This window comes from Sebastes umbrosus, chromosome 12 (genome assembly GCF_015220745.1).
Source record: "Sebastes umbrosus isolate fSebUmb1 chromosome 12, fSebUmb1.pri, whole genome shotgun sequence".
Classification (NCBI taxonomy): domain Eukaryota; kingdom Metazoa; phylum Chordata; class Actinopteri; order Perciformes; family Sebastidae; genus Sebastes; species Sebastes umbrosus.
In genome coordinates, this window is record NC_051280.1 from 7,078,133 (window position 1) to 7,105,002 (window position 26,870).

A 26,870-nucleotide genomic window follows, 5' to 3' on the forward strand; every position below is an offset into this window, starting at 1 on the left:
CTTGCGTAGTATGTGGATTTTGAGAGGGTGGTGTTGTCTCAAATCGCACACGGAAGCTCGGTAGATCAGCTGGTGATAGTCAGCCACGGACATCACGCCGTATCGTCAGTAATTCAATTTAAAAGGATAAATTAACCTAATAATGGCTTTTATCCAACTACAGTGGTACTTAGTGAAAAAAAAACACATGTATAACTTAAATTTGTATAGTTTGGTGTTCGCCTTTTCAATCGCAACGGCCGCAGCTTCCTCGCCCCCCATTTTCACAAGTTTGAAATAAGTGTCCAGCGTTTCACACTCGAACGTTATGACTCTTTTGAGTACAGGATCAGGGTACTTAGAGTGCACAGTATATAATTGCCTATACGCATTAACAATGACCACAAAATGTATATTTAATGATGCATTCCATTTGTCTCCATTTTCTCTGATGTTTCGCCCAAACTTTGTGAAGCAAATGCTACATTTTTATCCTGCTGAGATACCAACCCAGTTACCAGAAAAAATATTGGCATTTGATGTTTCAGCAAATCACAAAATACGTTGCATGTCGACGTTTCTGAACCAAAAATCAGTTAAAAAATATGTTTCATATCAGCCTTGTATCACGCTTGCAGAAACGCACAATGCTGCGTGGTTAATATCGTGAAACGATTGGTCAAGTTTAGGCAATAGAACTACTAGTTTAAGGTTATAAAAAAACATCATGGCTTGTGTTAAAATAATAACGTAACAACATAAAATAACAACGTAACTACCATAAATAAACAACAACCGCCCTTATTGGGCTGTCTTGCTTGTTATACTCGTTATACTCGTTATACTTGTGATTATACCACGCAATTTTCAATATCGTTGTACTTCGTCACTTGCTCTGACCAAATGCAAAAAAGTCCACTTTCAACATATCCGTGGTTTGCAGAAAGGTACAAGTGAAGTCCAGAAGTCGAGATAAGGGAAAATACAGCTGCAAAGTATCTGTTACCATATTTTTCACAAATGAGTCTACCCTGTGTTTTCAATATGCTTTTGAAACACAAAACGGACAAACCAAACACTGGCTCTAGAGAAGGACATTCACGTTTTCATGGTTTTGCGTCGGCCACCGTAGTTCTCCTACATGCGTGGCACACGGGAGACGTTTCAGTTATCTGCAACCTCCCTGCTAGATTCCACCAGATCCTACACACTGCACCTTTACCTTTTATATTGCCGCCTCTGGTGCATGCAACACAAATTTGCTTTTTTTATTATTATTGTTATTATTATAATTTTGGGGACATTTGTCAGGCAGTAATGGAGAGAGAGATACAACAATGGTTCCCAGCCAGACTCAAACTGGGGACGTTGTGTGCTGATGATCGGTGATGTAATCCCCATATTTTCTTAAGCAGTTTTACAGGAGGAGAGTTTCATTTGGACCAGCTTTTTGCATGTTGAAAAATGCTGGCTAGATTTGTAGTTCCTGCTTTTAAACATTAGGAATGAGAAGAGGAAACTAGAACACAAAGTACCATTGGTTTCGAAAGTCGGAAGTTGTGAACTCTACGCTTAGATGTTTATAGTTTCATGTCCATCCAAGCCTTGGGAGTGCTCCAAATATCAGTCACCCACTGACATGCTCTATGATAAAATGAACAGGACTTCTGCTTTTCAACTGTATTCCTCTACTTTACCACACACACATACACACACCTTGTCCATTAATCCAGTTTATCTCAATACTCAGAAATTCATTACATCCCTTCAGCGAAGAAACAAAAGCCAAACAGCAGAGTGTGACCTATTGGCAGACTATTTATGTTGCCTGTATCGCAGGCTAAACAGCGCAAGGCACATGTACAATTTTCAGGGGCGTCCCGATCGATTCGCCCCCGTAACTAGATATCATATCGCTTTTGAAAATCCATCACACCTGTACTCTCAAGCAATATACATCGTTTATAATGAAAAACGAAAGAACAAAAAAGAAAAAAAAGAAGAGAAAAGCCTGGAGTCAGAAAAGATTAGAAATGGGTGAGATGTAAGAGAGGAAGACGGAGAAGAACAAGAAAGAGGGAAAGAGGGGAGATGGAGGAGAGAAGGGAAGGGAATTAAGGAGACTGATGGTGGAGCGCGGGGTCCAGGGGGCATGGATAAGTGTGTGTGTGCGTGTGTGTGTGTGTGTGTGTGTGTGAGTGAGTGAGTGACCATATGCCTCACACACACCCACACACACCCACACAGAGAGGGTAGCTCATGAAGACAAATGTAGTGACCTTGCTTAGTGATAAGGCATGGAGATAAAGTAGTGTTGGATGAAATAACTGAAAAACACCAAGAGAAACAGAGGCGTGTGTGTGTGTGTGTGTGTGTGCGCGTGCGTGTGTGTGGGAGTGTGTGTGTGTGTGTGGGAGTGCAATAGAGATAGACAGGTGAACAGACAGATGGGAAGATGGAGAGACAGGAAGATAAAGTGAGACAGAGAGAGATGAAAGGACAAACAGACACAGATGTGGCTCAATACTGAGAAAGGCAAATAAACAATAAGATATGAAAACAGACAGTGACCATATCACACTATTAAACTTCACACACTCACCCACGCAATACACATAGATTTTCAGAATAAAACGACTTAACGAGTTACTTAGCACAAGCGGAAACTTTTGTTTTTTTGCAAACCCTCACTGGCTGAAGTTCTCACCTGTTTGCAGTGATGTGGGCAGTGTGTGTACTCGGGTGTGGTCAGTACACTGTGACATCACTGTTGGGTTTGGTGACAGGTGCAACAGAGCACACTTCAGTCAGTGACACAGTGATTTTCAGCTTGGTTCCTTTCCGATTAGGTACGTGTAAAGTAGCCATGTCCAAGATGCTTGGCTGTAAGCAGACATTCTCGTTTCTAAACAACTTGGTTACGTAATGAGAACACTGTTGCTTTGGCGACTGACCACCTTGTTTCCTGTTGAAAAATGATGAATTATTCTTTTATTTTCTACTTTTCTGCATTATGCTTAGGAATGAGAAAAGAACAGACAAAACAAAAACGTCCATAGGCTCAGATATGTTTGAAAATGTCAGCATACTTTGAAACTCGTGAACTCTGAATACTCAACCACAGCTTTTTTTGCATACGGTATACACCAACCTGATCTCATGGGAAGGCGTGAATAGCATGCCATTTTAAGGACATTCCGCATGTCATGAGAACACATTTTAGGCTTTTTGCATGTCATTTCACGCCATGTCGCTACCGTGAAATGGTCACGGTTATGTTTTGGCAATAAAACCACAAAGCATCATGTTTGGGCTTAAAGATGCTATAGATAACATTCAGCCACTAGATGTCACATTCTCCCTCACCCGTCCCATTGCATTTACTCCATAACAAGTCGTTGCCAGTTACTTACCGTCAATCTCATCCATTCATCCATTTTTTCCACACTAACTGACGACCCAGAGATACCACATGATACCAACATCATTTTAATATTAGCACACAAGCCTTTGTTAGAAGTGAAAACCAAACGTCAGCTATCTTCCACAGAGATAAACAAAACATTAATTTTGGACCCTGATGATTAATTCGCAATCATGAAAATTTGTGGCCAACACTACACATCCAGCAAAGGATGGAAACACCTTGGGTTTCACACATTGCAGGAAAAGCAGAGCCAGACATCAAGGCCAAAGCTTCATACCAACTCCATCACGGACAGGAAACATCATCGCATCGCGCCAACATGTCGGTCAAGCCGGCAGTCACTCTCATCTCCGTGTACTTTTATTCGGCATCTTTCTAAAGGCTTTGTAGATTTACTTTTTTTTTTTTTTATATTCATCTACATAAAAATGTTAGCAATAAGCCCTTTAAAAAACAACAAATGTAAACAACCTCAAAATAACTCAACAACACTTTGGGACACCAACACCGGTCTCTTGGTTGAAAGGTGTGTTTGTTTGACCCATCCACCTCCCCTCCCGCGCACCATAAGCAGTGTTTCTCACTTTTTAATGCTACGTCACTTGCTCTTTCTCACTATAGCTCTGAGCATTGCATATTCACGCGTACGAGTTTACACTGCAGCCAGTACAGACTACAAGGCGTGAAATGACACGCCAAAAGCAACAAAGGTGTTGTTATTGCTTGTGAAATTACTTGTCATTCATGTCATTCATACGCCATTTGATGAGACCGGGCTGATATACCATGTAGCTTGTCTTAAAGGTCATATTGATATAACATTTTTATGTAGATAAATCATTTAAAAAAGATAATACATCCACAGAGCTTTTACAAAGGTGCCGAATGAAAGTACGGCTTTTCCTCAAAAAAAATATTATGACAGTGAAATAATCATTTAAAACTTTTTGTGGGTCCAAAATAAATGTTTTGTTTATCTCTGTGGAAGATATCTAACTTAACTAACTTCCTTTTACCCCTGCATAGACTCAAACTTCAACTCCTCATGTTTCAGAGTTGAGACCAGGGATAAGACAAAAATAGTGCCACAGTAACTTAACGCAACTTTGATTGTGGGAACAAATCTATCAGACTATTCACATTACTTGACCACAACAGTTTTTTTTTGCAGGTATCTGCTTTTTTGTTGTATCGTCATTATTTGTGGGGAGCCAACTCTGCGTGATGGCGCCAGAGAACAAAGCTGAAAAAGCCTTTATTGAGACAGAGAGATAGACAGATAGACGTCTAGATAGACAGGCAGATAGGAAGGCAGGGAGACAGACAGCAATCACACTGCACAAACACCGTAGAGGTCAATGCTATCACAGAAACGAGCGGGTTATTTCGTAGCATTTCATCATCATCATCTATCTCGGTCGCTTGCGCTCTCTCTCCCTCTTTCATGGCTGGATTTCTCATTGATGACAAAGCCATTTATGTCTCTCTTATGTTTCTCCCCCCCCCGACACTCCTCCCCCACCCATCCCTCGCTGCCTCTCCCTTATTCTCCTTGCTATTTATGCTTCCTCTGTTTTATTTTTCTGTTATTTTTTCTCTCTCGCTCTCTCTCTTGTCTCTCATTCTCAATTTGCGTCTCCTCTCTTTACTCCCCTCTTTGTCTTTCTTTGCCTTGTTTGCACTCACATCTCGGCTATTTTTTCCTCCTCTCTCACCTCGTCTTCATCACTCCTCCTCCTCTCTCTCTCTCTCTCTCCCTCTTACATCATTTTCTCTCTAAACACCTCTCCCCCCTCCTCCTGCTTTCCATTTTACCTTTCTCTTTCCCATGATTTAAATTCTGCACATCATCTTTCTTACTTCCCCTCTCACTCTGCCCTCCCCAACCTTGCTCGCCCTCTTGTACATGCTTTCTTACTCTCTTACCACCTCCCTTGTTTTTCTCACAACATCCCCACCACTTCTTGTCAGTGTTTCTTTCTCCAACTTGTGCCTTCCCAGTTCTCCCCTTTCACTTTCCTTACATCCATTTCTCCCCTTTTTCTTTCCTTACCTTTTCCCACTTTTTCCTTTCTCCTTTCCTCGTCATACTTCACAATTTCTCTGCTACCTCCCTTCTTTACCCTTCTCAACCTTTCCCTCTCTATCTCCCTTTTCTCCTTCTTTCAATCCTTTCCTCATCAATATCTTTCTCCTTCGCCTCTGCCACACCTTCCCATCCTCTCATCCCTTTTACTTTCCTACTGTCTCACCTCTTTTCACCCTCCTGTTTCTCATCTTTTTTTTATCCATCCTCCATGGTGTTCTCTCTTCCCATCTCTCCATCTCATCCTTTTCTTAATCCTTACATCCTCTGATGTTTCCTTCTTCTCTCCCCTTTCTCCTTATGTTGCATTCCTTCTCCCACCTGCACTGCTCTCCTCTCTTCTGTCCTCCCCTTTCATCGTTTCCCCCTTTTCCTTCTGTCCTTCCTCCTATACCTCGGCCTTCTTTCAGTCCCTTCTACCATACTCTGCCTCCCTTCTCTGCCTCCTCTTCCTCCTCATTTCTTTCTCTTCTTCTTTATTGGAACGAGACACCAGTACACGGCAAATATGAGAAAACCATTCGAAAATCCATTGCAATATTTAAAAGATTGATTACTCAGTATTAAAGTTTGAAAAGCTGAAAGCATGAAAAGAACATAACAATTAAAGTAGGTAAATAGATAAAATCATGTAAAAAACATACCTTATGCAACTTAAATTTCCTTAGATAATACACAAAACAGGTCAATTACATATCATTTCTAATTATTGATATGCTGTTCTTCTTCTTCCCACAGCGCTGAGAGATAGCCGCATCCAGCTGCACCGCTCGACGCCCACCGAGCTTTCTATAACCATCGCCGACGTGCAGCTGTCCGACGAAGGAGAGTACACCTGCTCCATCTTCACCATGCCGGTCCGCACCGCCCGAGCTACAGTCACCGTGCTAGGTGGGTCACACATATACACACAGTACATAGTCACACTATCACACACTGTGCATATTGGGGGGAAATCTGTCACCGTGATGTTGCCAAAAACAGCGGTTGCAACTTTTACAGACCTTGAAATAAACCCTGGACTGTCAGGCATATTAGCATATGAACTTTTTTAGATGCTGCAGAAAAAAACAAATTATGCAAAGTCAATAAAATCATTTTTCATTATAATTTTAGCAAAACTCCCTTTACTCTATTAACTCTAACCTTTCTATCTTCTGTCTGTCCTTGAAGGAGACTCCCTCTCAATGAGGCCCGTTGAGGTTTCTTCAGATTTCTTTCTCCTCTGTAGGCTTTTCTAGAAATATGTCTTTGTTCCCACCGAGGCCTAATGGTGCTGAATGACATTCTTGCCTTCCTTGTGTTCATACTCAGGCGTGTCTCCTCTGAGACTGATTGACGGCAGTACAAATCAGCTTGGCTGCAGTCTATCTTGATTCCTCTCCCAAACCTGTGTGACAAATCTAAATGGATGAATCGAAGCTTTTGGCATCTTTTCCTATTTTCTCCTCAGTTGTCATGTTGTTTGTAACAATTTCACAACTATGTCTGCTTGTTCTGCCAGTTCTGTCTCAGACTACACACAGAAAATGTGGGCCCGTCAAATAACAGAGTAGTTTTAGACTTTTAGAAATTATGAAAAAAGTGGCTCAAATTCACCTTGATACACCGCTGTGGCATTGTGCTAGCCCGACCTACCCTGCAGAGTTTACCCTCGCTCGGAGCACAATGGAGTTTGACCCTGTGGATGCCCATTGTAAGTGTGACATGCTAGGAGAGGCTGCATGTTGGCATGGGGCAAAGTATTGCCACTCCAGCAGTTTCGCTTCCGTAAAGTTAGAGGACTTATGAAAGACGGATTAGAAAATAATGTCTGCAAATCAATGCAGCAAATTCTGAGATATCCTGACTTTTAGTCCCTAGTATGGGTAAAACTGCAAAAACACTTTATCCTACGTTTCCCATAATGCAACTCGATTGCATTTTTTTTTAGATCCTGTAATCCTGGACTCTATTTTGACACATTTTTGTGTGTAAGTGACTAATGGGGACAATCATTTTTGAAACTGGTGCAGCATTGAGGGAGAACGCTGTAACCGACAGCCACGAAACGAGCTGCGAGGGCAAGTGAGCAGCGTCAATGTGAGGCGTCTGACATTATGGAAAAGGACCCTACGGAGAAATAAAATGATTTTCTTACCTTTTTGCTCAAGGAAAGGTCTCATCTTGAAATCTGAATATACGTATACTCTGGCTCAAATAAATACGCGGTGGCCATCAAATTCAAAGACCTCATCCACATTGTGGAAATCATCTAAATATTCAGCCATGACATGACTACGCTTTCTGTACTCCAGCGCAACAAATTTTGAGACTCTTTCCATAATGTCAGACACTTATAATAACAATCAGAGCCTGTCATGACAAAAACAAGCACTTTTAGTGGACGTAAATGACGGTGCCAGCTTGCCCCAATAGCATCATATTGCAGCCTGTGGGCAGCTGATGTCTACAGCGCTCTGCCTCAATACTGGACCAATTTCCGGAATAGTTGTCCCCATTAGTCAGTTAGACACAAAAACATGGAAAATAGGGTCCAGGTTGAATAATACCAAAGCTACCCTTTAAAGTAAAACCTGCAGTGTCACAGATCAAATGAAAAACTCAATTAAAAAAAAATATTCTAAAAAATGATCCCTTTTGTGGACCATAATGTTAAAACTCCATAGCCTTCCCTGTGACGCCTTCATCCAGTCTGATCCAGATCCTTGCTCGTAGCATTAACCTTTGTGTAAGGTTATGACCTCATATAACTCTTGTGTGGAGATAAACGGGCAGCACTCATCCTCCTCAAGATGGATGTTATTACCTCCAGTATGTGTGACGCTTTCCTGTAGCCTGCAATAAATTGTGGTCATCCTGTCTGTGGTGAGTGGGCCTGTTTATTGATTGGATATTGGGCTAATCGGCTTTGGACCCCCACAAACAATCTTTCAAGTAATGATTTTTATTAGTCGAGTTGTTATTGCTCCTCAGTGTGAGCTCATCCTAGCCATATTTCGCGGTTTTACTTGAAGATGAGAACAAAGCACTGTGCTTGGCAATCCTGTAATGCACAAACTAATGGTCGTGCAACCACAATGGAGACTTACCGTATACATGATGGGAGAGGCAGCTGGTCTGATAGTCCTGGGAGGCTGTGGTGGTTGGCAGATTTACGGCCAACATTTCAGGTCATCCAATGCCACTTTTAAATCGCTGTGTGTCATCCTTTGTGCTGATCACAAAAAAAACTACATCCACATTTATTCCACCAATGGGCTTCCATTGCTTAATTTAGCATGCCTTCTGAAATAAGCAAAGAATATATTTTTGATGTGAGCTTATTCATGATATTGAGGAGGATTTTTATGCTATTTCTTCTCAGCCTTTTTAATTCAATACACCATCTTTTGCCAACACATTCTTGGATGGAAATGGAGCTGCAGAGGGTTTCTGCCTAATTCATTTGGAAGATTCACTAAGTGGAAACAAGAGATGCTAAAATTTTGATATTTCGGGTGGGGCAGGGTGGCTTACAACGGCTGTTCTCGAGCTGAAAGGCCACATGATTGTTCCCCAAATTTGGGGTTTTGTCAGTCCAGAGCTGTGGAAGCATCCTTGAATAAATCATGTTGTTGATATTTACTCAAATGTTTTGGCAGGGCTGCAAAGTATATTGAAAATAATACAGTTGCTGTGGACAACAGCACGAACAGAACGCCTGAAATGTTAATGTGATGTTGGTTAGTGTGTCTGTAAGAGGGGGGGGGAGGGGAAACGCGTGTGTCGAAGCCAGGGTGAAGGCGGGTCTACATTAGCTCTTTAACTTCAAATTAACATGAGAATCACTCCCCCATATTTCTTCCAATTGTGCAGTAATTGTGATTCAAGCATTTTTTATTCCGGTAATTGACGGCTGTGACACTGTATTCTGCGTTCAATAAATATTTCATGACCCCTGAGAGGGAGCCAAGCCATTAAAAATGTATGGTAAAATGTCTAAAAACGCACAGGGACCCCTATGGGAAAATCAGCCAAAGACACTGAGTTTTGACACAGCGACGTTCATGTGTGTGTGTGTGTGTTTTATTCTTGTTTTGACATGGCAGGGTTTTGACAGACACAGACACACGCGAGCGCATAACTGCTGAGTACGGTCAGTTTTAAATGCTCGTGTGTCTGTTAGTGTAAAATGTGTGGCAAGCTTCTCAGCTCTCTCCTGAGCTAAGCAGAGAATAATTTATAATGGCTTTATTCTCTTTTATTCTCCTTGTAGAGGAAAGGGTCTCGACAGGGCTTCTCCAGCCAATTCTATATGTGCAGTATTATTCTCTCATTAATATTCAATGCTCCTTTACTGCCAGAGAGCTTCCGCACACAGTGCACTACATCAAATACCGCTACATTAAAAATTGACCACATTTTTATTTTTTGATCTATACCTTGGTTAGTTCACAGCATTTTATATTTGTATTTGGTCTGTTTGCTTGTCTATCTGCAGGGGGTGGACAAAGGAACAGCGACACCTCGCAATATTATTGAATCTAATTCAACAGTATCCATCTATCTATCTATCTATCTATCTATCTATCTATCTATCTATATGTCTGTCTGTCTATCCGTCTATCTATCCATCCATCCCTCTACCTATTATCTATCTATCTATCTATCTATCTATCCATCTATCTATCTATCTATCTATCTATCTATCTATCTATCTATCTATCTATCTGTCTGTCTGTCTGTCTGTCTGTCTATCTGTCTGTCTGTCTGTCTATCTGTCTGTCTGTCTGTCTGTCTGTCTGTCTGTCTGTCTGTCTATCTGTCTTTCTATCCATCTATCCATCTATCCATCTGTCCATCTGTCCATCTGTCCATCTATCTATCTATCTATCTATCTATCTATCTATCTATCTATCTATCTGTCTGTCTGTCTGTCTATCTATCCATCCATTCATCCATCCATCTATCTATCCATCTGTCTATCTATCTATCCATCTATCCATCTTTTCAACCTTCTGTCATCGTCTCGAATTTTCTGGCCTGAAAAATGTCACAAATTTCAATAATTGGTACAAAATCTTGTCAATTTTAATGAAAATACATCAGCCTCCCTCCTGGCATCCCTTCATGACATGGTCTCTCCATCTCTACCTTTCTGTCTAAATCTCTCTCTCCTTCTACTCTCTCTTTCTCTCTCTATCCATCACTCTCTCTCTCTCTCTCTCTGTCCTCCCTTAATGGCGTGGTGCGGTAGCCCGCAACCCGAATGTTCATTATTTTCAAAAGCAGAATGACAGTAAACTCCGCCAACACTTGGAGAAAAGTGCCGCCCACAACGGCTCCAGATGGAGTATGGCAAGAAAAGTTGAATTCTCTTCGACCATGATGGTGAAGATGGATTCTGAAATATTTGGCAGAGGGGATTTGTAGATTCCTTCTCCTGCTTGTGTTGTTTTAATTACAACTTGTTGCTCCAAGTTAAAACAGTAATCAAGCAAAAATGTTTTTCTTGTTCTAACCGCCGGTGCCGGAGTCAGGAAGGACACCTCTGGGAGAGGAAGATGTATCATGAAATTTTGGTTTGGCACGGGGTGTCCCGGTGGCTCACTTGAATCTGACCTTTGGCTGATTTCCTCTCTAGAAATCTCTCTGTCCCTCTCAGTTTTTCTTGCGAGCTATCACACAAGACACCAGTGTCCCTCCTCAAAGACCATTTAGTCTGACTGAGTCATTCGAACTCCCGTCTTGGCTTTTAACTAATGAATTCTGGGAGAGTCGTATTTAATAATCCCTGCAATATGTAATTTACTTGACATTTTGAACTGACCTGAAGTACTGGGAATGAACAGTCACACAATGCTATTTGCCAGACTGACTTGAATTGTAGAAATGCCAAGGCTGTCAGAATTAATGCAGAACTCATGCTGCTAGTTTTAAAGGGATAGCATATTATTATTTTTCACACTGAATTAATTGCAGTTCCATGTTCGTCTCATTAGGCAAATGTCGTAATACTTAAAAGTTACTATGAGGAACATTTAACTGGTTATGAAACAGTCTCAATTTAATACTGATGCCTCTATATGACCTAAATTAGTAAACGAGACTGGCAGAAGCCTAACTTGACAGACCCAGATCCGGTTTTGCTGCCATCTCCGACCTGCTGTTGAGGTGGAGAGATCCGCGGCAGGCAGCAGCGGCTCCTCATTTGGACAGGAGCAGAGTTTCGACGCGCTGCTCTGCCGGTCCGCGCTGGGAGCCAACACCGACACCACGCTGCTGGAGGCCCAAGCCGTATTGCTGGGCCCGTTGGAGGGAAGGGAGGCACGGTAGAACTAGAACCAGGACTGAGCGGGGCAGACTGTCAGACTCTGCTGCAGTAAAATGAGAGGTTTTCCTAGGGGACTCTGGTCCTTGGAAACACTACCGCTGTTGTCCACAGGGACCGCCAAAATCAACACAAAATGAAAGTTCCTCATAGTAACATTAATATGAGTGCCACATGTTGGAATGTAAAATTAATGAAGGATTGTATAATTTTCTTTTTGCCTCTGTACTCAGCTTCTGTATGCTTCTGTCATGTTTTCAAGTCTTCCTAAAAATGTGGTTCATCTTGAGACTGGTATGCACTCGAGACACAGTAAGACTCTACTGTGTGTTATGATGGAATTCCCCAGCGAAATATGTATTACTAGCATTTTGTAATGAATCACAATTTCAAAAACCATCAATCATTTAATAATGTTAATAGATATCTGAAAGAATCTCACCACTTATCAATGAAACGGCATAAATATATTTTTCCGTGCAACAAATCCGCCAGATAGTTATTGAGTCTGATACTGACCTTATACAGTAAGCAGACTGGATATTGATAACCAATCCACATTAAATATAGATCCTTTGTTAATGTCATTATATAATATTTAGGGCTGTCAAAGTTAACGTCATAATAATTCGTTAACGCAAATTTGTTTTAACGCCACTAATTTCTTTAACGCATTAATGCAACTTATCATTTTTTTAATCAACCTCTTAAAAATCCGACGGGCCACCAATCTTTCGGAGGTTGTAGCGGCTTCAGTTTCAAAGCTAGAGTGAAGATACTGACTTCATGTGAAACTAGAAAACCTAATGAATCCATTGGTACCAACCATGTCATACTAGGTTAAATAACTCTCCAAATGTATGCTGAATTTTGGCAAGGAAAAACTAGCCTGGCCATTTTCAAAGGGGTCCTTTGACCTCTGACCTCAAGATATGTGAATGAAAATGGGTTCTATGGGTACCCACGAGTCTACTCTTTACAGACATGCCCATTTTATGATAATCACATGCAGTTTGGGGTTAGTCATAGTCAAGTCAGCACACTGACACACTGACAGCTGTTGTTGCCTGTTGGGCTGCAGTTTGCCATGTTATGATATGAATATATTTTTATATGCTAAATGCAGTACCTGTGAGGGTTTCTGGACAATATCTGTCATTGTTTTGTGTTGTTAATTGATTTCCAATAATAAATATATACATAAAGCAGCATATTTGCCCACTCCCATGTTGATAAGAGTATTAAATACTTGACAAATCTCCCTTTAAGGTACATTTTTAACAGATAAAAAACGTGTAATTATTTTGCGATTCATCATGATTAACTATGGACAATCATACGATTAATCATGAATAAATGTTTTAATTGATTGACAGCCATAATAATTTGTGTTTCTATTATCAATGCCGACTGATTTTTTACTGCCACAGCAATCCCTGCTGTCACGTTACCTTACATAAAAAGCTTATTGGTATTGAGCAATTTGTTGTTCTCTATTGTCTACCAACTCCTTTAAACTCAATGTCAAAATATGTCAACAGCCACTTCAGATATGAGAGTTTTTGATCTGGTGCCCCTGATGTCACGATGACATCTTTTTCAAGTGCCTTCAAAATCTCTTACAAATGACCAATGCAGAAGTGATTCTCACGACTTGTTTCTGAACTGCCACCATGGTGAAGTTTACTACTTGCTTACAGTTAGGCAGAGATTGTGAAAACGCTGATTTGCGGTTCAAAAAGCGCCCTTAAGTGTTAAACTCACACTTCTCCCTAAGAGGTTTTGTGATTCTGTAACAACATTAAGCTACTTCCGCCTTTCCTTCTGAGACATGATAGTAATTATTTGCACAGCTTTAAGTGGTCGCATGTCAGCAAAACTACAAAATATTCCAGTGCATCGGCCATGATGGACACTGATGGAGAGACAGTAAGACAAGGCACGTTTATTACGAGGCACATTACAGCAACAAGGCCATTCAAAGCGCTTTACATAAAACACCAAGACAAAGTGTAAAAAAGAAACACATTATAAAAGGACATTTAATACAATCAAAAACAGTCATTAAACAGCCAAGAGAATAGAAAATTAAAACAAGCTAAAATAGAATAAGACAGGTGTAAAATACAAGAATAAAAGCTGCAGTGCAGTGTTAGAAATAAATAATTATTTGATTTAATAAAAGGCAAAGGGTAAACAGAAAAGTCTTCAGCCTTGATTTAAAAATAAGGTGAGAGTTTGTTTCAGATATGTGGTGCATAAAAAGCGAACGCAGCTTCGCTATGTTTAGTTTGGACTCTGGAGACAGAAAGCAGACCTGCCCCACACCACCTGAGATGTCTGAAGGGTTCATAATGTAGCAGAAGATCAGAAATAAACCATTCAGTGCTTTATAAACCAACAGTAGTATTTTGAAATTAATAGTGTGGTTGACGCTTGTGGAAAGTCGGGGTGAACAGAGGCTTTACAGTCATTTGAGCTGCTGTGCAATCACTGTTTTTGGGGCAAATCATTGCAAGCCTGCATCATTATACTCCTCCGAGCTGGTTTCCATAAGGGGCTGCACGGTGGTGCAGAGGTTAGCACTGTCACCTCACAGCAAGAGGGTCGTTTGGAGGAGTTTGCATGTTCTCCCAGTGTTAGTGTGGGTTTTCTCCGGGTTCTCTGGCTTCCTCCCACAGTCCAAAGACATGCAGGTTAGGTTGATTGTTGACTCTAAATTTCCCGTAGGTGTGAATGTGAGCGTGAATAGTTGTCAGCCCTATGATAGTCTGGAGACCTGTCCAGGGTGCACCCCGCCTCCACCCAATGTCAGCTGGGATCGGCTCCAGCCCCTTCCCCCCCCCGCTGCGACCCTGACTAGGATAAGCGGTTACTGGTAATGGATGGATGGATGGTTTCCATCAGAGTTTCAGAATTAACCTAATAAAATCCAGCTTGTCTGTTTTATTGAGGATGCTGTATCAAATGTTGCTCTTGATATTCATTTTTCAACTTTGCAAAAACATGCAGTACTTGTTGGCTCAGCCATTGACCTTTCTTTTTCGCTTTTTCTGACAACAAGGTGAGCCGTACAGCACGGAAGTTTTCTTTCCCTTGCTAGCTCTCTAACTCTTTCTGTCTCTCTCCCTCTCTCTCTCTACTGTAGGTGTGCCCGGTAAACCTCAGATCTTGGGCGTCGAGAATGCAGTGCCGGAGGGGGGCAAAGTCACCCTGACCTGCACCAGTACAGGCAGCAAACCCCCCGCCACGCTGCGCTGGTACCGAGGACAACAGGAGCTAGAAGGTGAGAGACATAGGGAGTGTGTGTGGACGCACTGTGTGTTTGTGTGTGTGTATCGTGGGGTCAGAAAATGTGTGTTGGACGTGTCTGTTGTTGTACTCTGGCTTGTACTCATGCTGGATCTGTGTGTGCGGTAAGCAAGGGTGTGGTTACGTACGTGTGTGTGTGTCTGTAGGACAGTGTGTATGAGTGTGTAGCTGCAAGGATAATATGAATGCAAGGACGTGGCTCGTGCACAAGTGTGTGTGTGTGTGTGTGTGTGTGTGTTTCTCTGTGTGCTTACAGTAAGTGTGTGTGTGATCCTGCAGTAATCAGTGTGTATGGGGATTTGCAAGTGTGTATGTTTGTACATAAGCTGGAATTTGTGTGCATATGTCTCACATATGAGCATTCGTGTGTGTGAGAAAGTAGCTTGTGTGAGTGTTATCATGCTGTGTGTGTATTGTGTCCTTGCCACGTTGCCTGCTGTCTCTCTGTGTGTCCTAAACCTGTGCCTGCATGTGTGTGTGTGTGTGTGTGTGTGTGTGAGAGCACGCTGCTTGTGTGAGCGAGTGCAGAAACATGCTGCGTGTGTGTTGGTGCTCTTCTTTCCCATCATTCCTTCATGTCCTGATCCTGTATATTTGTGCCCATGCATGTATTCAGGAAATGTGTATGTGTTTTCTGTTATTGTATTTTGAGTGTGTGTTGATGCAGTTTATTTGTGTGTGTGTGTGTGTGTGTCATCCGTTGAGCTGCAACATATCTGCTTCTGGGAGCGACACAACAGAGAGCGAGAGATAGCGTGGGTCGGATCTAGCCGGGGATAACGACAGAATCCAGCAATAAAAGGCAGGGCGGAGGAGAGGATGAAGGGATGAGGTTGAACAGAGAAACAGAGATAGAGAGAGCTTTGCATGAGGTCAGACCGGCTGGTTTTTTGTTACAGATAAACGGGAGAAATGAGCAGGGAAGAGAAAGGGAGCGAGCGCAGCGAGGATGTCATGAGAGGACAAATTAGCCGGCTTTTCTCTTCCAGATAAACTGAAAATCAAGGAGACGATTGGCAGCCTGTGAGTCACACCAGTGGTATTGGCAGTGGTAGCGTTTCTCCAAATTACAGCCATGTTTCCCGTAATCCCCCTGCCTCTTGTTGCTTCATCAGTCAAAGGTTTTCTGTTTTGCTTTACCGAGCAGAACAAACATGTTGGAAGTGTTGTTTCTGTCGCCCTTTTGCTCCTTCTACCATCTGCCGTCACCAGAAACTCTATAAGCTTTAAGCTCTGTTTGCACAGGAAGAACAGCGCCCTCTGTCTGTCTGCAAAGCTCTCCAGCAGATGTCCCGCTAAATCTGTGTAAACTGCAGTGTTCAGACTGGTGGAGCTTATTCGCAGTGGCCTTTTCTACAGTAATTATACTATTATAATATGATGATATAATATGATAATGATTTATTGATGTGAAAATGCGACTCTCTACACGGCTTTGTAATGCAAAAATGCCCGTCTTGTGTCCTGATGCCTTGGCAGTGTTAGTGTTTGCTATAATTATGGATTGAAATGAATCGAAAGAATGGACTGAAGCTATAAAGAGAAGGAGGAATGGGAGAGCTGCCAGCCTGACGACAGATTATCTGGTCTTTTTGTTGCGGCTGAACTAAAAACAGGGGACAGAGGAGTCTGGAGAGTGTTGCTTTTTAGAGAGATTGGATTTTTGTTCAAAGGGTGAGCTCACCCAAAATACAAAAAGATATATTTTCCCACTTACCTGTAATGGTATCAAAACCACGCAAATGGTTTTATTTGTCCTGGTTTTGAGATTTCCACCAACAATTCAATATAATGGGGGTGAATTCAATTTTGCTTGTGGAGCTCACAATATTGATAAGTTTTATCAAACAAAATTTGCAGCAACATGTCTTTCCAGAAACTGAAGATCATCCGTAAAGTTAGGAGACACACAAATGACAGATGTTTAAAAGAACGGGCAAAATTGATCAAAAGCCCTGACTGTTAGTCCCTAGTATGGGTCAAGCTAAAAAAACACTGGATCCATACATTTCTCAAAAAGCCGAGTTCACACTACACGACTTTCAAAGTCTCAGTACTGTTCACACTAAACAACTTGCTGTCTTGTAATCGTGAGTCTTGAAGTTGTTGTGGTTTTCTCACTACATGATTGACCAGAGAACACACGCGAGAAGTGACACGGTAAATGACGTGATGTTATGCGTGTAGTCAATGTTGTCCTTCGCACATGTGTTCACAAAAATAGCCACATGTCTTTACTATTTATCTATTTTCCTCTAGGCAACAACAACTTTGGTCCTTGTTGCAAATGTAACACAAATCCCCCACAGGTACAGGCGACCCCTCCGCCAGGTTTCCCCTCAACCCATATCTTGTGTTCTCATTGGCTGTAGCTCCCAGACAAGTCCAGATGTTTAGCATGCTAGATATCTGGACAACCCGTTCTCACACACAACTCGTCAAATATCGCTGTTTGGTAAGTGCCCCTCTGTGCCCCTGCACAGAGGCACCCTTTAGCAACGGTATGTGACGAATCGTTTTTTCAACTAACTCCAGCGTAAACCCACCCACGGCGTTATCCGACGGTCGGAGCAAGTGAAGTAGTATTACTAACATGAGAGTCCGTTCAGGGCGGGAGGGACGGGTGGATGGATAAAAAAAAATACATGACTTTCAACCAGGAGACCGGTGTTCGTGTCCTGTCTGAAACTAAAAGTAACGTTGACTTATTTTGTTACGTCAGTAATTAGTCACGTGACTCACGCGAGTAGTTAGTCAGTGAAGTTAACGTCAACCACGACCGTTTCCTAACCCCAACCCTTCCTGTTAAAACAGAAGTTTATTTTGAAAGGACACAAACGTATATTGACAGGCCGTCCCTGGTCCGTCCAAAAGTAACGCAAGAGGGGTACCCTGTGCGTCGGTCTTCGATGCCGCCAAGCGGCGTTATTTGACAAGTTGGGAGTGAGAATGTGCTGATCTGGAATGTGTCTGCGATGCCTCTGAAGTTCAAAGTTTGAACAGTTCACACAAAGTGCTCGAGCACCAATTTGCGAGCGGCGGGCCAATGCCAATTTGCCTCTGATCTGGGTCTTTTGTTGGGGAGCTCCAAAAACTGTTGGCGAGTGGAAGGACTGGGCATAATGCAACTTGACAGTGTCTTTCATTAGGCCCTCCCTGTCTGGTTAAACTCCATGTCTCTGAAACTCCATGCTTCTGTTCGTAACACAGGCTTTTTGTCAAAAAGTTGTAAGCCCGAGTTGAGATACATCACCGGGGTTGTTTTCTCAGACTTTGGAAAATGCCTTACAGAGTCACAGAAGACATTATACAACTGTTTTCACAGGCTCAGGACTGTGCGCCCCTTTAACTGTTGTTTGTGTGGCATAAACATGATCTTTCCCATTGCCATGCCATGAAATAAATAACTTGTTGCCAAAAATGTTGGCATTGAATGTTAAAAAAAAAAAACAGTCATTGAATGAAATCCAGGGTTTTGCTGAATCAGCGGTCTTGTCTGGGAACAGGGTGGCATCCAAAGTAACAGGGACACTGGTTCTGTTTTGTGATTTGGGTGAAAAATACAGGGAGAACAGAGAAAAATAGAGACGGACAGAGAGCGATTTGAAGGAGATCAACTGGATGTGAATGATGGTGTGTTCGAGGCCTCGCCCAGCCGTCCTGACACCGCACAACACCAATCAGTCAATGATGGAACGACACACACTGTCACACAGCGCTCATCTCCGGCTAGATAGCGGAAGAGCACTACAGGTCAGCGTGCTATTATTACAGCTTCTCATTCATGCAGTTTTAGTCTGCGTATGTGTGTGAATGTGTGTTGGAAAGCTGAGCCCACAGACTTCTGCTCACCACTGCTCCTCTGACAGCTTCACTGACAGTAAAAAGAAGAAGCAAAGAGGAGAGAGAGAGAGAGAGAGAGAGAGAGAAGGGAACGAGGGCGACACAGATGCAGAGAGAGTGTGTGTGTGTGTGTGTGTGAGGGAGAGAGAGACGCCTTGTATCAAGAAAGTGACAGTGAGGGACTGCCGAGAAAACAGAGAACAGAGAGCGAGTGAATGAATGAGCGGGATTGTGTGTGTGTGTGTCTGCATAAAAATAGACGGAGCGACTGCGAGGATACCGAGAGACTGATGGAAGCTGCAAAGAGAGAGTCTGACGGAGAAAGAGAGAGCAGAGGGGGAATTAAGAAAACCACAGAAGAAGAGGCGAGGAGGCTTTGCGGCTGAGTGGGAGCGCAGACTTTGAGGAGTGGGTGGTGGAGGAGGAGGAGGAGGAGGAGGACGAAGCAAAAGGGGACCAGTTTTAAAGAAGAGGGGACTGAGGGGTGCGCAACAGGAGAGAGGGGAGAAAAAAGGAGGGAAGGCTGACGAAATGGAGGGAGAAATCCGGAAAGAGGATTTAGATAGGGAGAGGGGGGGAGACGGAGGGGAGACAGGGAGCAAGAGAGTGCGGGAAAGGGAGTGGTAATTGAGAAGAATGAAAGGCTAAGAGCTTTGAAGACTGTATTAGTTGTACTGTGTGAAAGGGCTATGGATCATTTAGTGACATCGATGTATTGGATTGGGGATAATGGGGATTTATGGTGGCACTTAAGGCCATACAGGCTGAATACCGGCCCAAATTGTCATAATGCAGGACGTGGGGCGGATGGCGAAGGGTACGTGGGCGTGTGTCCGTATGGGGCAACGTAATGTAAGAGGCGAGACGGAAAGAGACATTAGAGAAACAGACAGTGGTGTGAGAAGAATTCGGATCCTTAAAAAAACAACAACACGGTGTAAAACGTAGATCTGAAATGTAGAGTTGCAGAAAATTTAAATACCGTAACTCAAAGTTGGGTAAATGTACTTAGTCACCTTCACTACTGGAGATACTGTAGACACAGACGTAGTAACAGGACTAAACTCTCTATCCGAATTAGATGACCTCATACGAGCGCTCAAATCAGAATGGAGCGCTTTCACTGGACAGCGTAATCCGATTTAAGCTTAGAAGTGATGAGTTTTGATTATTTTAAAACCTCCCCCCCCTTATCCGGGGAAGGGCTTTCGCTGAGCGTGCACGGTGGTGTTAAGCCACGCATTGCTACACAGTTAGACGTTTTCACACCTCGCAGATGCCAAGGAGAACTTCTACTTTTTGGCAGCAGCTTCAGCTGGAGTAGCTGGGGGGTTAAGCGCCTTGTTTAGTTGGCAAAGTTGTTGAATATAATAAGAAGTTTTACTCACTTTGCCGTTCCACAGTGGTCCAGCTGCTCTTTTTTATATGTTGTTTTTGATCCAGAATAGGGCTGCAACTGATGATTACTTTCATTATTGATTCATTATCGCAATATTTTTTGGGTTTTGTCGGTAAAATGTCAAAATATAGTGAAAAATGTTCATCACAATTTACCAGAGCCCAAAGGGACGACTTTAAATTACTTATTTCGTACGACTAACGGTCCAAAGTTATACAATTTAGTTGTTTTTTATTGATTTTATATTGTGCACAATGGTAGAATCTCATGATGCACAGGGTAAAGGCTCCATTGTGTGCACATAGCCTCCTGTAGTGGATAACAGTAGTATTTTTATAGCCAAATTCCATTTCAAGAGATAGAAAACCCATTTGGCACACTTTGGGTATCCAAGTAGCCAAATGGAGAGTCCGCCTAGTCCTATCCTCACTAAAACCTTTGTAGAATCTATGTGCTTTGTGTTATATATATCTGCTTTGGCACAGTTGTAGTCAAGGAGTTGCTGAATGAATTCAGTGGCATCTCTGTGCATGGCATCATTGCTATAATGGTGTTATCCACTGTCTAATCTAGAAAACGTTTTAGTCGAGGATAAAAATGTGAATTTGTCCTTTGGTTCATTACAATTCACTCAGGCATAGTAACAGTCACAGTGTTACTTACACTGGGGATGCATTCTCTGAGGTCTTACCTATCCATGGAGACTAAGATCATGCATACAGACCTGGTAGTTGTGGAGCTATTCTTGATTTATTTTGTGTATGTATGTCTAGGCGAAACACATCTTCCAGCACCCTAGGGCCTAAGAGGTTAACTTGCATCAATAATATGAAAAAGAGACAAGCTGCAAATACTAACTTTTGAGAAGTAGAACCCCCGCTATTGATTGGCATTTTTACTTAAATGTCTTGAAATGATAGATTGGATGAATTGGTGTGGACTGCAAAAAATTTTACTGTAATAAATCTTTTATTAGTATGTACTGCATTAGGATATTTTCTAAGTAAAAATATATAATTTGTTTGGATAATTTCACTCTCCCATCAATGTTTCAACATCTCACAAGATATCACACAGTTGAATCTGCATTCAAAGCACACGACGCCCTGGCAGATTCATTTCTTTGATTATAAAAACAACATTTTACATCTCATTATGAGACTAAATGATTTTGGTTCCGGCCACTAATCGATTAAGTGACTGATGCTTCAGCTCTAAACTGTGGTCACAACAAACACACTTCTCCAGCCCTTAAATGCCCAAACAAGCTGGACGCAGTAATTGCTGCATCCGGTTGTTTGATTCTCCTAATACGATTATTTTATGGTGGATTGTACGCTTAAGGGTTGAAGCATCAGCAGCACCAGCACCTCATCTGCATCGCATCACCACCTTGGGGGAAGTTAGTCTCAAGGATGTGCCGGTTGCCCACCTTTTTATTCGAGGAATAGTAGTTTTAATAAAAAAAAAAAGGTAGAGGCATCCCATTAAATTTTTAGCAGGTGCTGGAGTATTGTCGAGTTTAAATATTAAAGAAGGTGAATTCCACACACACTTACACGAATGCTGGAAAAATATAATTGCATATTCATATTCTCTTTTAAATGATTTATCAGTCATTACATTAAACATAACTTGAATGATATGATATGTTTTTGTAATTATTTGGTATTTTTGTGAACTTTTGAACTGTTTTTAATAGTAATGAATCATGTGAAAAGGCAACAATATAAAATTTGATGCTATAAGTGGATTATACAGGATGACTTGAGGATGTAGAGTGACACATGGTGTTTAGATAAACAAATATGTGGAAGTACGAGTTACAGTGTGTGGCCTTCTCTTGTAAGCAGGTTTATATAAAACGAAATACACTTGCCAGGATGTGAGCTCTCTAAAAGAGGTAAGCTTAGAGAGTAATGCAGGGATGACGCATTTGTAGGCCAACCAGGAAGTTAGAATTGCACTGGTTCCCTTGACAAAAAGCCAATGGGATTTTTGGACCTTGGATTTATTGGATAAGCTCTGTGGCAAACAAACCTTTATGATACTTACACGTTTTGTTGACATGACTTTGCGTCACCACCACTAAGATAAAGGTTTGTTCGCTGTGATGACGTTTAGTCTCATTAGCCTTTCTCAAGACACGTAAAAGCTTCAAAATTCACGAGTTGGATATTTACTGATGTATTTTATGTCGTAGAACAAAATATTCAAATCTTTTAAAGCTGCAGTGGGTAAAAATGGAGCAAATATGATTTAAAAAAGTTATTTTTATAAAACGGTCACTATATCCTGACAGCATGAGACAGGTAATCTGAAAAAAATCATGTTCCTCTGGTGTCCTCCGGTGCTCCTAACGGCATCTGCAAGATTTCACAGACCGGATGAAAACAACCAATCAGAGCTGATCTGGAGTCTGCCATCCAGCTGCCGTCTCTGAGCAGCTATCAATCACTCGCAAACTCCGGTCAAACTAGGCAGCGCTGATCACATATGAATCAATATTCTGTTACTGTAATGCCTGTTTGTCGACTCAAATGTTGTCAGAAACATCTTGTAGTGTACTGTTTAGCTGTAAAATGAGAAAGTTTGTGACCCAGCAGCCATGTTCAGATCTGTTGAAGAGATACCAAGTACCACCCACCAGCCGGAGCACAGCCAATAGGAACTCTCTGAAATTACCTGTGATAGATTTTTTAAAGCCTGGAAACAGAGCCATGAGGATTTGCAGAAGTCTAGTTATCTCTCAGAACACTTGAGTTACAATATGCTGAAAGGTTATTATGGAATTTTTGCCCAATGATGCCAAAAATATACTGCCTACTGTGCAAAGCTTGTGTTAGCCACAGATCTTATTTCAGGCTTCTAACTAAAAAAAAAACATTATAAAAAACATTGACTTAAAGAAGAAGGAACCGAAAGTGCTAAATTGCTAACTCATTTCCAGGTGTTAGGACTCATTCCTCTTAGGACACTCTTTATCTATGGTTCTCTGCAAATATGTCTGGGTTTTAATTTATGCTGATGGATGAATGTTGTGTCCTTTTATATTTAACACTGAACAACCATCATTTCTCACACCTTTATTTTTACAATCAGCTCTGCATCATGCTTCCTGTTGCATGGTCTCTTCTACAGTCTGCATACCCAGTCTGTTCACTAGCATGAGTGTACAACTTTCTATATAAGCACATACAGTAAATTAAACCTGCTCTAACTGACTTGAGAGCAGCGGAAACATGCTGCTACCAACACTGACATATTATCACTTTATAAAGCTGATATGTCAACGCTTATTTAGATATCCAGCAGATACATGGCAGCATTATCATTCATTTGGAGCCGTGTTTGTGTCCACCTAATGGATGTAAGTCTCTTTCAGGAGCTCTGTTTCGGTCTCCACGGTAAATATGTAGCCGTTAAATGCTCCGCTATGTTCACCAGCTAGTCGCTGACTGTGTCTGTCTACCGGTTGGTGTTGGACAGGTAGTGTACAGTCAGTGGGTTTATCAGAGCTGAGAAAACACTGATACACTTCATACAGCTGAGGGAAACTGTTGAGTCAGATGATGATTCTCTGTTGCATCATCAGTACGGATGGTCCATTTCACGTAATTCTGTAAGCCACTCACGCTTCAGGGTCGACTCACCCAAATGACATATTCTCACTTACATAGTTTCCATTTTATTTGTCCAGGTTTTGACATGTCTCCAATATCTCTGCCTAGACCCCAACACAATGGTTTGTGAATAGAATTTGGTGCTGACAGCATCTAAAAAATTACATTTTGAAAAAGTCAGCGGCAGCTTCTGCTTCCAGAAATAACATCCTGGTTAGGAATGCACCGATACCGATGCCGAATCAGATATCTGGCCGATACTGAATTAAATAGTTGGATCAGGTATCGTTGACAATGAGGCCGATCTATTCAATTCTATGTTTATATACTTACACACTGGAATTTTAATTCCATAGTTTTGCCCAATTTGTTGCTGCAATAAAAATTTTAATTTTTTGTTAATTTTGAAGATTTTTACCAAGTTGCTGTTGTATGATTTATTATTTTAATAATAAATAACAATTTAATAAATGTGTATCTATGTATTTATTTGTTACATTTGTTTTGCAAAATTAGAGACGCAATTTTTAAGTCCAGCCTGATGTTGCCTTACACATAAAAGAATGATCCCAGTCACTTCCACACAGTGAGGCATACAGCTTATTAATTAAACACTGGTATCCGATCGGTACTCGATATCCACAGATACTAGGAATGTGACGGTGGGGGAGTTTTCCCACCGGTTAATAAACTTGTGACAACACCGGTGTAACCGATTACACCGGCCATTTTACAAGAAAAGATGACGCTCAATATGTGTAGCGCGCTTATTTTGATCTTTAACGTTGGGTGGCGGTGTGTCTGGCCTCTCAGGTCGAGCTTTCTCTGCGGGGCCCGCAACCAGCGCTGCTCCGCCACGCACACCGACTGTGACCGCTCCGTCCTCCTCATGGCGATTAACTCATTAACGTTATGGTTCCCTTATAGAGTTGGATATAAATCTGAAATATTGTCAAATAGGCACTTTTCCTTTTCGCTTCGACACCAAATCCTCCACCATCGTCTTGTCTGTCAACTCTCTCTTATCCCATGTGTGTGAAATATGACTCCTGCTACTCTGAGCTGAGACTCCGTACGGAGCAGACCCTTTCACTTTCAGTTTGTAGCGTCCGTCATCCAACTATGTATTGATAACACGCCGCTGATACGCCAAAATGAACTAAATGGGTTTTATTTCTGTAAAAAAAAAAAAGCATGTGGGTATGTAATATAATCGGTGTATGCCCGACCATCTTGTAACACCGGTAACACCGACCCCTGCGACAAGCCTAACCGATACCCAAAGCTCAGGTATTGTTATCGGTATCACGACCGAAAAAGTCGGATGGGTGCATCCCTAATCCTTGATACTCTGGGTAATCCACAAAACACAGCAGGAGCAGTTTTCATTTCCTTCATCGGAACTACTTTCTAACAGAGAAATATTACCAAGTATGATAAACTGCTCACAGCCTGTGCTGTGGATTAAGCAGACACTTTTCACTGCTGTGTACACCACAATTGAAATTTCATTAAACTCCATGGGTGGAGACAGGAATATCAAAACAAGTTTATGAAAAGCTGGGCAGAAAGCAAAAATGATCTGCATGGCTAAAACATTTTTTTTAAATGTAAATAGGGTGAACTGGCCCTTTAGGAGTCTGTTACCTAATCCAGTGTAACCACCTGTTACTGCGTCCCAGCTCGATATGCTTGTTGCTGCGTTGCGTAGCAGCTGACATGCAAATCTACCCTGATTATCTAATAATGAACTGAGGAAATGTGAATTATGAGGAAATGTGCATCACTGCTGTCTTGGGAAAAAAGCGCTTAAACTGACTGCATCTTATTTTTTTCCATTAATGAATGCGTTGAGTCAGTCCAATGACCCCTTGGGCCTGGAAAACTTATTAAAACTCAATTGTATGATTTGGAAAAATACTGTACACAGGAGTCAGTGAGTAAACAAACAGGATTTTTTTTCATTCTCAGGTCTGGTTTTCGGAGATCCTTGGTCTTTAATAAAGGCTGTGCACGGTCTGTGTTTGTGTGTGTGCAGAGAGAGAGAGAGAGAGAGGATAGTGAGAGAGGCAGACAGTGACGAAAAGACTTCTCTGAGTGGCGCAGGATTATTGAAATGCACCTGGAAGTAAACTAATTTTCTCCACGGGTCAGAGGACTGGTTATGGTAATAAAAAGAGAGATGTCATTAGATCCAGTGGTATTTGAAGAGTTCTCCGGAGGGGGAGGAGTAGAGGGAGGAGGAGGAGGAGGAGGAAGAGGAGGAGGAGGTCTGTGATATCAGTGTGTTTGAGAGAGAGAGACAGAGGAAAAAGTGTGTGTTTTCCAATCTTCTCCCTTGCCACTATCTCTGCCTCCTCTGTGTATATGTTATTCATAAGCTTGACCTACATGTGCCCATGCTTGTGTGTGCATGCCCGTTTGTGTGTGTGTGTGTGTGTGTGTGTCGCTCCACGCGAGAGAAAGTGATAAGGTTCTGGTCCACTTTCCAAGATTCACCAACCACTTTCACGGTCCGACCACCCAGTTTTATATTTTTTTCTTACAATAGAGTGCGATCTCCGGATGACAGTCTCCACTGTGTTTATGCTTTCATACGTTGTCTAACTCTGCTGCACAGACCCGCCTGCACCTGCACAGCTCTCCTGTTTTCTTTTTATCCTGCACAGACTGCTGCTGCAGCTGCTGCCAGAAATGTAAAATAAAGGGGAAACGACATCAAATGGAAACGTCTCTGTATGAAAATCTGTGCATATTAAACCTGCAGTGCATCATAAAAACAGACCTGTTTTATCGGGCTAAATAATGATTTACGGCTGCAACAGATTGCTGTTAAGATTCTCCTTTATTTGCCAAAACTCAAAGTCTGTGCTTGGGTATAGTTGCCT

The 26,870-nt window shown here is 41.8% G+C and overlaps 1 protein-coding gene across 3 annotated transcripts in view; it reads left to right on the plus strand.

Moving 5' to 3' along the window:
• cadm3 (cell adhesion molecule 3) overlaps window positions 1-26,870 on the plus strand; it is a 109,560-nt gene that overhangs the window by 60,052 nt on the left and 22,638 nt on the right. For all 3 annotated transcript variants that reach the window (XM_037786501.1, XM_037786502.1, XM_037786503.1), the window contains exons 4-5: window positions 6,231-6,383; window positions 14,954-15,091. In XM_037786501.1, the coding sequence (XP_037642429.1) occupies window positions 6,231-6,383; window positions 14,954-15,091 (291 nt within the window). The remainder of the gene's footprint in view (window positions 1-6,230; window positions 6,384-14,953; window positions 15,092-26,870) is intronic.